Source organism: Podarcis filfolensis (genome assembly GCF_964270895.1).
Source record: "Podarcis filfolensis genome assembly, chromosome: 1".
NCBI lineage: Eukaryota > Metazoa > Chordata > Lepidosauria > Squamata > Lacertidae > Podarcis > Podarcis filfolensis.
This window is the reverse complement of record NC_139604.1, coordinates 9,911,953-9,923,781: the sequence shown is the minus strand read 5'-3', so window position 1 is coordinate 9,923,781 and position 11,829 is coordinate 9,911,953. Positions and strand designations below refer to the sequence as shown.

Sequence of the window (11,829 nt, the reverse complement as noted above, 5' to 3'; positions counted from 1 at the left end):
AGGGGAGGTGTGAGGAGGCCAAGGAAATAAGCTAATAAGTTCAAAGTTACAAAAAACGGATTTGTTTTTTAATTCTTTTTTAGCTAGTTGTCTTTTGTATTTTGTATTTTTATTCTCTTTTTTCTTTTTCATGTTTTTTCATGTTTTCTTTTTTGTATCTTTTTCTTTTTATATGACCTTTTTCATTTTGTAAACTTATGTTTTTGTAAAACTTCAATAAATATCTTTTAAAAAAATAAAAATAAAAAAGCACCTTCAATGTAAAGTAGAGATGTAAAAATAATGTACGCGATAAAAATGTGATAAGGGAGGGAGGGAGGGAGGGAAGTCAAGACTCGGCAGAGACAAAGGGAGCATACTGTGATTGTATGGACGGATGGAAAAAGATTATTTAAAGGAAATAAAAAAAAATTATTCTGGGGAAAAAATAAATAAATAAAAAAGCACCCATCGGCGAACCCTCTCCCCCTTTCTGAGAAAAAAAAAAACCACACAAACACGTGGATACTCCAGTACTTCCGGGTTTTCTACGGCGCCCCGTTGGCGCCAATCGCAAAAAAAACCCAAACCCCTTCGCCTTCGCTTGCGGCGGCCTGGTGGGCGCGGCGCGTGCGTGCTGCTGCGACTGCGCCGTACGGGCGGTCTCCCACGGCGGTGCCCAAGACGAGGTTGAGTAGACTCGTTCTGAATTTTCCCTCCTCCCCCCTCCCCTCCCCTCCTCCTCCCCCCTCCCCCCCCCCGCTGGGCTCGGGCGCGCGGCAGTCGCCGGTCGCGTCACTCACGCTGCCGCGCGCCCTGGCCCGCCCTGCCCACCTCCTCCTCCTCAGGGAAGGAGGGAGGGAAAGAGGGAGGGGGGGCTGTTTCTGCCTGGCAGGGGGAGGGGCTCGAGCTCCCTCCCCCCCCAAAAAAATTGGGGCTTAATACTCTGGTGGAGGGGCGCCCCCTCCCCCCCACAAATTCCTCCCCCCCCACAAATCCCCCCCCTCAGCTCAGCTTGTTGTGTGGACAAAAGCCACGACCCCATTATTATTATTATTATTATTATTATTATTATTATTAATTAGTGACTTTCAGCTTTATCCATTTCGATAACTTTGCAATTGTGTCGACAAATCCCCGCCCCCCCTCAGCTCAGCTTGTTGTGTGGGCAAAAGCCACGACTCCATCATCATCATCATCATCATTATTATTATTATTACTTAGTGACTTTCAGCTTTATCCATTTCGATAACTTTGCAATTGTGTCAACAAATCCCCCCCCCCCCGCCCCAAGCTCAGCTTGTTGTGTGGGCAAAAGCTACGACCCCATTATTATTATTATTATTATTTTTAATTAGTGACTGTCAGCTTTATCCATTTCGATAACTTTGCAATTGTGTCGACAAATCCCCCCCCCCAGCTCAGCTTGTTGTGTGGGCAAAAGCCACGACTCCATCATCATCATCATCATCATTATTATTATTATTATTATTATTATTATTTATTAGTGACTGTCACCTTTATCCATTTCAATAACTTTGCAGTTGTGTCAACAAATCCCCCCCCCCAGCTCAGCTTGTTGTGTGGGCAAAAGCTACGACTCCATTATTATTATTATTATTATTGGTGACTTTCAGTTTTATCCATTTCATATTTTTTTTTATAAGATATTTATTAGAATTTTCCATTTTATACAAACAAAGAAAAAATTAAAAAGAAAAAATAATAAAAACACATAAAGTTCATAACTTATTTTTCAATAACATATTTCCCGGACCTCCTCATGCCTCCCCTTCTTGTATTCCAGTTCCAATTGTTTATCCAGCAAATCCTTATCTCATAGCATTACAGCTAAAAAAACCCCTTATTTTCTATCCATCTTCTTAAATTATTGTAGCTTAAACTTTTACTTATATACAAAGAAAAAAGAACCATTTTTTCATATTCTTTTGTACCATTACAGCTAGAAACCACTTAATTTCAATCCAACATCACTCAACATTCATTAATATTGCAGTGTTTTTGTAAGTAATCCTTGAATTTCTTCCATTCTTCTTCTGCCGACTCTTCTCCCTGGTCACGGATTCTGCCAGTCATTTCTGCCCAGTTTTATCCATTTCAATAACTTTGCAATCGTGTAGACAAATCCCGCCCCCTCACCTCAGCTTGTTGTGTGGGCAAAAGCCACGACTCCATCATCATCATCATCATCATCATCATCATCATCATTATTATTATTTATTAGTGACTTTCAGTTTTCTCCATTTCAGTAACTTTACAGTCGTGTCAACATTTCCAAACTCTGCTTCTTTCCCTCTCTTTCCTAGGCTCCTTACATTTATTTTTTTAAAATATTTTCTGCACACCCTAAACTAACTCACTGTATTTTTCCGCTTTAACTTTGCTACAAGACTTAAGCCGCAACTCTTGAGAATAAAATGCCCCTTGACCATGCGGTCCCCTAAAAAAAGGGGAGGGGGAAGAGGCAGCAATGTTTTTTTAATGCGCTAGTCCTGGCCTCCCGTGTATAAGATGCCCCCTATTTTGGGGGACTCAAAATTAAGAAAATGGGGGGGAGATTGCCCCCCATATATAAGACTACCCCCTCTTTTTAACATTATTTTTAGTAAAAGAAATCTAGTCTTATACAGGGAGAAGTATGGTAATTTGTGCATTTATTCATCTGCTTTAAATATATAGTCTTATAAAAACTGCAGGTTATTACCATAGTCCTGCCCATGTTCTTAATCTGTTTTACAGTTCATTTGTAAGTATTCCATGAACCATTTCCATTCTTTTATCCTAAATTAACTTAATTTGCACATTTGTTCATCTACTTTACATATATCCCCTTATAAAACTGCAGGCTGTTAACAATGGTCCTGCCCATGTTCTTATCTGTTTTACAGTTTGTAAATATCCAATAATGCATTTCCATTGTTTTATAAAAAGTTTATCTTGATTTCTTATTTCTCCAGTATGTTTCACCATTTCTGCGTATTCCATAGTTTTTTGTATCCATTTTTCTTTCACTGGGACTACTTGTTTCCATTTTTGGGCAAGTAACATTCTTGCCGCTGTAGTGTAGTTGAATACATGAATAAATTTCTATACAGTTTGGGTAGTTCTGTCCAGTGGCGTAGCATGGGGGGTGCAGGGGGGGCCGGCCGCACCGGGCGCAACATCTGGGGGGGGCGCGCTCGCACTCGCAGCTCTCTGCCCCCTGCTAAAATCCACGGGTTAGGGGACGCAAATTATTTGCCTTGCCCCGGGTGCTGACAACCCACGCTACGCCACTGGTTCTGTCCCTGTAGTTCCCAAAAGGAAGGCTTCTGTTTTTTGTTCTTAAAAACGTTGTTTTAAAAGTATTTTTCAATTCATTATATATCATTTCCCTGTAAGCCTTAACTTTACTACAAGACTAAGCCGCAACTCTTGAGAATAAAATGCCCCTTGACCATGCGTTCCCCTAAAAAAAAGGGGGGGAAGAGGCAGCAATGTTTTTTTAATGCCCTAGTCCAGCCTCACGAAACTTTTACCTAAAGAGCCGAACTGAGTGCAGTTCACAGGCTTTTTGTAATTGTGGTTTGTGGTACCTGATATCACATTTGTACGTGGCGCGAGCCAATCTAAGATGCTGCTGAAATATTATTATTATTATTATTATTATTATTATTATTATTATTATTATTTAATTAAATTATTTATACCCCGCGCATCTGGCTGGGTTTCCCCAGCTGCTCTGGGCAGCTCCCAGCAGAATTAAAGCACAGTAAAAAAATATTCATTTGTACCCTGCCTTTTCCCCTGATGCTCAATGTGGCTTACAGATAAGAACTGCTTAATAACTTCAGGGGAGAAGGGGAAACAGCCATTTAACCCCCCCCCCATACACACAATTAAACGTCAGAGCTAAAAGTATGTAGCTATGTAAAATCTGTTTGCAAGCATATGAAATAATTGCAATTGAAAAAGGCCCTTTCATTGAAAGCAGCCAGTTCCGAAAAGCCTGTTGCGACCTTCAGTGGTGCAACTGTGGACAGTTTGCTGAAAGTAAGGTAAAGGTAAAGGGACCCCTGACCATTAGGTCCAGTCATGGCTGACTCTGGGGTTGCGGCGCTCATCTCGCTTTATTGGCCGAAGGAGTCGGCGTGCAGCTTCCGGGTCATGTGGCCAGCATGACTAAGCCGCTTCTGGCGAACCAGAGCAGCGCACGGAAATGCCGTTTACCTTCCCGCTGGAGCAGTACCTATTTACCTACTTGCACTTTGACGTGCTTTTGAACTGCTAGGTTGGCAGGAGCAGGGACCAAGCAACGGGAGCTCACCCCGTCACGGGGATTTGAACCACCGACCTTCTGATCGGCAAGCCTTAGGCTCTGTGGTTTAGACCACAGCGCCACCTGCGTCCCTTAAATGTGGAGGTTACTTTCCTCCCTCTTACATTCTTTTAGTAAATGTGCATTTTACCATTCATGGTTAGTGTTTAAATCTGATTAGTCTTTAAGGTGCCTCAAGACTTTTAATAATAATTTTTAAATCATTTCTTAATTCTACCCCGCCCATCTTTTAAAGTGGTTGGCAAGGAGCTTGCTTGTTGTTCTCCATCTTAAGGCTGTTGCTGTTCTCCTCGCCCAATCTCACCCTTTTTTGTTTTTGTTTCACAGGATATGTTCAACCTGTTGGAAGAGTTATAATAATTTGGTTTTGGGGGGTGGGGGAAAGAAAAGCCGTTTGTTGCACCACTGCTAGGGTTTGGATTGTTTCTAAATAGACCCCAATACTGCCAATTGGATGCACACACATAACTGCAAATATCGATATATTGTCAGAAATAGGATGTAACAGTAAAAGGTTGTCCTGCCACAGATGGATTGTTTGGCTTGCTTCAAAACCCATATTTTTTCTAGAGACTGGAACTCAGATTTTAAAAATAAATCAACGTAGTTGGTATCCTAAATGTGTACTGTACATTACTCTAATGCAACTTCCCCAAATATTTATATTTTCCAATAGTAAGTAGTAAAGTAATTGGATCTCAGAGACTTGCAAACTACATCCAAAATTGTTTCTGATTGATTGTTGGGTTTTTTTGGCCATCTTGCTGCAAAATTTATTGCAGCAGTCCTGACTAGAAACTTTTAAAAAGAATAGAAATTCTTACAGTTCCAGTGTATGCTTTCTTGCTAATCCATCAAAGCATTACCTTGAGATTCTGATAACACGGAAGCTGATTAATTATGTCAGAAAGTTCTGTTTTATTAAGGATGAAAAATATTTTAGCCTTGGGAATGCCAAAGAGGGTTTGCAACACAATCGTACACAAATCTACTAAAAAATCAAATCCCTCAGAGTGCAATGGTCTTAGTGCCTGGTGTAGGATTGCAATTTTAACGACTAATTCAAATGAAAATAGGTACCATATTGGTCTCTGAAATGTGAAATCTACCTAGAAAGGAGGAAATGTCAGAGGAAATTAGACTGTACTATGGCAGAATACCAGGGTTCAGATTCTAAATATTTCTTTTCTAGTCTGTTCTGTAATGGAAGAAAATGGAGTTGATCATGAAGCCAGTATGGAGAGAGCTAGTGACTTATTGGTCAACTCTAATAATACTGAAGAGGTGGAAACTGAGGACCAAGTATTCGAGGTAAGTGATCAGTCATATATTTGTTAACTTTTGTAGGGTTGCCATATGCCCTCTTTTTCCAGGTCTTTTTCATGCGTAGAGTCGTTACAGCGTTCCATAGTTAAAAGTAGAAGTTGGCAAATGTGTCTCTTATTTACTGCTCAAAATTTGGCAACCCTGTGTGAATTGACCTCGCAGGCCAAATTTGTCGTTAATGTCGAGTGCTTTGCGGTCCCAAAGGTAAAGGTAAAGGACCCCTGACCATTAGGTCCAGTCGTGGCCGACTCTGGGGTTGCGGCGCTCATCTCGCTTTATTGGCCGAGGGAGCCAGCGTACAGCTTCCGGGTCATGTGGCCAGCATGACTAAGCCGCTTCTGGTGAACCAGAGCAGCGCACAGAAATGCCGTTTACCTTCCCACCAGAGCGGTACCTATTTATCTACTTGCACTTTGACGTGTTTCGAACTGCTAGGTTGGCAGGAGCTGGGACCGAGCAACGGGATCTCACCCTGTCACAGGGATTCGAACCGCCAACCTTCTGATCGGCAAGTCCTGTGGTTTAACCCACAGCGCCACCCGCGCCCCTTGCGGTCCCAAAGGTGTTGCTAAAACAAAGTGACATCAGCTGGTGGGTGGGTGTGGTTTGAGTATATAATAATAAATCTTTATTGCAGTCCAAAGACCCATAGAACAATTTCAGAACAAAATACAGTTAAGACAGCCAACCACAAAAGAGAGAGAAACCGAGGCGGTCATTTTGTTTTGTCTCGAGCTTGATGATCTATGCTTCTTTTGACTTCCGGAAGAAACTTTACCATGGCCAGTGCAATATCATTGGACCTATCATCCAAAATATATTTAATATGGGAGGCTTCAAATTTTCCCGGCAGATTTGCCAGTAGGAGTTTGATCAGTTGGTCCCTTGCTTGCTCATACTGCCCACAATACAGTAAGATATGCTTCATGCAATCGACGTCCTGAGAACATGAACAAAGCCTATTCTGATAAGGGATGCCTCTCAGTCTACCATTTAGCACTTCCAAAGGAAATACATTTAGTTTGGCTTTGGTAAATAAATGCCGATAGGTTGGTACAGACAGGTTCCTAAGATATGAGGGTATCTGAAAGTTGTACCCATACAGTGGTACCTTGGGTTACGTATGCTTCAGGTTACAGACCCCGCTAACCCAGAAATATTACCTCGAGTTAAGAACTTTCCTTCAGGATGAGAACAGAAATTGTGCAGCGGCAGCAGGAGGCCCCATTGGCTAAAGTGGTGCTTCAGGTTAAGAACGGACCTTCGGAATGAATTAAGTACTTAACCCAAGGTACCACTGTATTGGATTCCTGCTGCAACTGGCCACAGATTACATGAGATCGAGATCGCAGGTCGCTATGTGAAACGTCCGAAGGCCTTTGCCTCAGGGATTCAAGGATGGTATCATAGCCCAGATGATACAAGAGGGATGATGGCAGTCCAGTTGAGGTGGCTTTTCTGGCCATAGTTATCAGCCAGAAAACTCAGGTTTGAGTAGAAAATTGCCTCACTGGTCACCTTGGTACTAAGGTACCATTTGCTATTCCGAAGATTTAAAAAAGACAAATGATTGAAAATATGTCAATATATATTCTGTATGACAGCATCTAGCATACGTGGAAACCGGGGCCCCATCCTTTGGGCCAAATGTTCCTCAGGTAGTCCTGCCCATCACGGCGCCCATTTCGGAAGATATTTCTCAGTCACTGACTGCACAAATGCAGCTGTCCCAGACGCTCCCTTTTTCAGCAGAAGGGTTTCAACTTGTACACCAGAGTGGCCATCCCCTTTATGAAGTAAAATCCTCAGAGGGGTCCAGCACTCACATGGTGAGTAAATACATCTTAGGGCAGTTTTTGTTTGTTTAGTTTTCCCTCCAATGTATTTGAAAAAGGAACCCTGTGTTGAAATGTAATAATGCCGTAATCTGCTGTATGTTTTCTCAACTAAATAGCAGATGACGAATCAACTGAATATTTTTTTTAATTGCCAGCCTTAATAACACATTAGTCTTCTGTACTTCATAAACAGATATGTGGATTGAGTGTGTTGTGGCTTTGTCGAATCGCTGAGTTAAGGGAACCTTGAAATAATGCTAATGTTATATTTTAATCTTGTTTTTTAAGTTGTATTTTAATCAACTTGTTTTTATTATTGGTTGTTAGCCGCCCTGAGTCCGGTCTTGGCTGGGGAGGGCGGGGTATAAATAAAAGTTGTTGTTGTTGTTGTTGTTGTTGTTGTTGTTGTTGTTGTTATTTAATATCTGGGGCAGGGGGAATTCCATCAATATGTGGATCTTATCAGTAAGAACTTGAGTCTCTCTGCTTAAATTCAAACGTAGATCTCAGTCATTTCTGATTTTTCTATAAAACAGAGATGAATAATTTCAGATTGGCTTGAAGCTTATTGTTATAAATCTATCTCTCAAATAGTATATGATATTCATTATACCATTTCTTTCTTTCCTTCAAAGATGATAGTTGCCAGCCAGTCTGAAAATGGGCAAGTGCTGCGTGTTATTGCTTCTCAGCCGGGAATGGCACAAGTGATTATTCCCCAAGGTCAACTTCTGGATGTCACCAGTTCTCAGGGTAAGGTACTTCGTGTCCCAACAGACTATGTGGAAGCAAGTTCCACTGAAATCAGTACAACATGCTACTAAGTGAAAGCATTTAACATTCAGTTTGTGAATTCTGGTGCCAAGGCATACACCTTCATTATGTAATTGTACAGTAGTTCACACTCAGAATTAATAATTTTAATTGTAAACTTGGAATATGAAGAGGTAGGCTTTTCACAGGCTTTTTCTTGAGACGTTCCTTAACAGCAGACTGTGTGCTGCTGTTTGCAAAGGTCACAGCTGCTAGGTGCAAAGTACAGACTATATATTGTACCTGTAGCACACTGGCATAGGTTCTTTCCTTTTCTTCCTTTGACTCAAGATTTATTTGACTTGAGAACAGGAAATGTAGAATTTTGCAAATGTACACAAGCAAGATGGAGCCCCTCTTTTTTTCTCGGTGGCATTGCTAAACCAACTTTTAGCTGAGCTTGTGGAATGGAAAAGCACATTCTGAAAGCTGTGCCCTTAGCTGTATTAGAACAGGGCCTCTCCATTCTAGGAGGTTTCAAGGTTTGGCAGAGACAGATTCACATTTCAGTCTCAGGCTGCTGCTTGCTAATTGCTCACCAGTTTTCTGAATTGCACCCCATCTTTTTCCTAAGATGCTTCAGAAGAGAGAAATGGTGGGAGTTTGCGAACTGTTGCAGTGGCCGCTGTTGCAGACGGTACAAGCAGATACATCCTTCATCCTCAAGCATCTCTTACGGTGTCCAAAGCAACAGCCACCAGGTAGGTCAGAAGATGAGGAAATCTCTTCTCAGACGGACTGTGAAGTTCTGCAGTTTTTCCCATTGTCAGAATTTTAGCTGAACTTCCTCTTGTTGCAACTAGGAGATGGTTACAGGTTGCTTTCTAATGATTGACCTAGGAGACTCCTAAACCATCTTGTCCCTGAAGGCTTGCAGCAATAAAGTGAAAGAGTAGTTTGTTGCTTTGAATGACAGTTTTTTAAATATTTTTTGAAGTATTTCAAATACTGCCTTACAAATGTTAACCGCAAGAAGTGAAAGGAATCTGCTTCTGTCCTTAATATAGCAACATCGTCTAAATCTGCGATTACGTGTTTATTTGCATGGTTTTGTTTTGACTCTATATCCCCTTTTGCATTTATTGTTCAGGTTATTGGAAGACACTTTTCCAGTTTCCCCTCAACTATTGTCCTCAAACACACCTACCTGGGCTCGCCGTCTGAGGAACTGTGAGGTGAGCTAAAAACAACAACTGAGCAAAGTATTAATCTCACAAACTAGTATCGGAGGTGGTTACACTTCTTAGTTACTTGGCGTTTGTCAGTTAAACGGTCTTGTAGTTTGTTCGGAGCCAAGGCAGTCTAGTGGTAGCCAGAGGGGGATTTAAGTGGATGTCATGGAATGTAAATGGCCCTAGCAACTTAGTCGAAAGTGGGAAAGTAATTGTAATTGGTCTCTGGAAAAGGTATGCTGTGTAAGTTTTTCACTAGTATCTTTCATGAAATGCGACAAGCAGAGAGGGATTGCCTTTCAGTCAAGCCCTTCATCTGATGAATACACTGTATATGGCAAGGCTTTGCTACCACAAGTCAATCTTCTAAACTGCCTTAAAATCCTGAGCAGTTCATTTGTTTTGGTTTTATTAAGAAAATTATAGACGTACAGTAGTACCTGGCGTTACGTAACCCTCTGGTTACGTAACCTTCAGGATGCAAATGTGGCAAACCCAGAAGTATTTTTCCGGGTTTTGCCACATGCGCAGAAGCGCTCTACCGCATCATGCACATGCGCAGAACAGACACCTCTGGTAGTGAAAATCTCGGGATCCGACTGGAGCTCTGGAATGGATCTCGTCCACAAACGGAGGTACCACTGTATACTGCCCTTCGCCAAAGGGCCATAGAATAGCTGACAACATAATATTTGTATCTTTCTTGGGAGATGACTACAACCTTTAGCTTGCATACTTTTAAAATGCAGTGGTACCTCGGGTTACAAACATGTTGGGTTACAAACTCCGCTAACCCGGAAGTAGTGCCTCGGGTTGAGAACTTTGCCCCTGAATGAGAACGGAAATCTCGTGCCAGCAGCAGCAGGAGGCCCCATTAGCTACAGTGGTACCTCAGGTTAAGAACGGTTTCAGGATAAGAACGGACCTCCGGAACGAATTAAATTCGTAACCCAAGGTACCACTGTACTTAGACTGATTGGAGAACTTGTTACAATAGCACACAATTTTCCAAGGAGTTTTCTGTTTGGCTGTTACCCCATATAATATTCAAACGGCTTTATGCACTTGCCTGTGTTTTTAAAATAGTGTTTTGGGTATTTGACATTAAATAGGCATATAAGGAAAATCATTGGAGATGGTGCACACTGCTCAGCAGACATTTCTCTTTAGAATCATGTACAGCAGTAAAAGTCAGCAGAAATGAAAAAGCGTTGCTTTCCAAAATAGCATTTTATACACACTTGTCACTGAGCTTTCATTCATATACAGTGGTACCTCTGGATGCGAACGGGATCTGTTCCAGAGCCCTGTTCGCATCCTGAAGTGAACGCAACCTCCGTCTGCACGTGCGTGGGTCGTGATTTGCCACTTCCACGCATGCGCGTGACGTCATTTTGAGCATCTGCGCATGTGCGAGCGGCAAAACCTGGAAGTAACATACTGTTACTGTTACTGTTACTGTGGGACGCGGGTGGCGCTGTGGGTAAAACCTCAGCGCCTAGGACTTGCTGATTGTCAGGTCGGCGGTTCGAATCCCCGCGGCGGGGTGCGCTCCCGTTGCTCGGTCCCAGCTCCTGCCAACCTAGCAGTTCGAAAGCACCCTCGGGTGCAAGTAGATAAATAGGGACCGCTTACTAGCGGGAAGGTAAACGGCGTTTCCGTGTGCTGTGCTGGCTCGCCAGTTGCAGCTTCGTCACGCTGGCCACGTGACCCGGAAGTGTCTTCGGACAGCGCTGGCCCCCGGCCTCTTAAGCGAGATGGGTGCGCAACCCCAGAGTCGGACACGAGTGGCCCGTACGAGCAGGGGTACCTTTACCTTTTTAACATACTGTTACTTCCAGGTCGCCACGGAGCGCAACCCGAAAATATTCAACCTGAAAATATTCACCCTGAAGTATGACTGTACAGTTAAAGGGGGTACATGGAGTTATGGCAAAACATAAAATGTTTAACACTGTTTTCAACAAATAAACCCAGAAACTGCATCTTAAACTCAGGAAAATTGGGAAGGGAAGAAACTATTGGGCGTACAACACACCAGATTGCCACAGGCATCTCATGTGATGATACTGACTTCCTGAACTCCAAATAGCATTTTAATTGGTGAATAAATCCTATTATTTCACCTCCTCTTCATGCAGAAAATTGGGGATTCATACCGTGGCTATTGCTCAAGTGAAGCAGAATTAGAGAATATTCTAACAGTGCACAAGCAGCAAACGCACAGCGTGTGGGGAACACGCCAGTCTCCAAGCCCAGCTAAACCTGCCACGAGGCTGATGTGGAAATCACAATATGTTCCATTTGATGGGATCCCTTTTGTCAATGCTGGTAAGTTTCTTTCTTCTTAATGGTTTTCAGA

At 42.4% G+C, this 11,829-nt stretch overlaps 1 protein-coding gene across 7 annotated transcripts in view; it reads left to right on the top strand.

Moving 5' to 3' along the window:
* CARF (calcium responsive transcription factor) overlaps positions 1-11,829 on the top strand; it is a 114,258-nt gene that overhangs the window by 1,374 nt on the left and 101,055 nt on the right. For 4 of the 7 annotated variants that reach the window (XR_014551961.1, XR_014551962.1, XR_014551963.1 and 1 more), the window contains exons 1-7: positions 562-668; positions 5,511-5,629; positions 7,249-7,473; positions 8,118-8,235; positions 8,870-8,996; positions 9,386-9,470; positions 11,609-11,798. Coding sequence is in view for 2 of the 7 variants with exons in the window: in XM_083630422.1 (XP_083486548.1) it covers positions 5,522-5,629; positions 7,249-7,473; positions 8,118-8,235; positions 8,870-8,996; positions 9,386-9,470; positions 11,609-11,798 (853 nt within the window). In the remaining 5 variants the exon portion in view is untranslated. Of the gene's footprint in view, positions 1-561; positions 669-4,255; positions 5,630-7,248; positions 7,474-8,117; positions 8,236-8,869; positions 8,997-9,385; positions 9,471-11,608; positions 11,799-11,829 lie in introns of those variants that run through there. The other 3 variants (XR_014551959.1, XR_014551960.1, XM_083630423.1) reach the window with 3 other exon arrangements.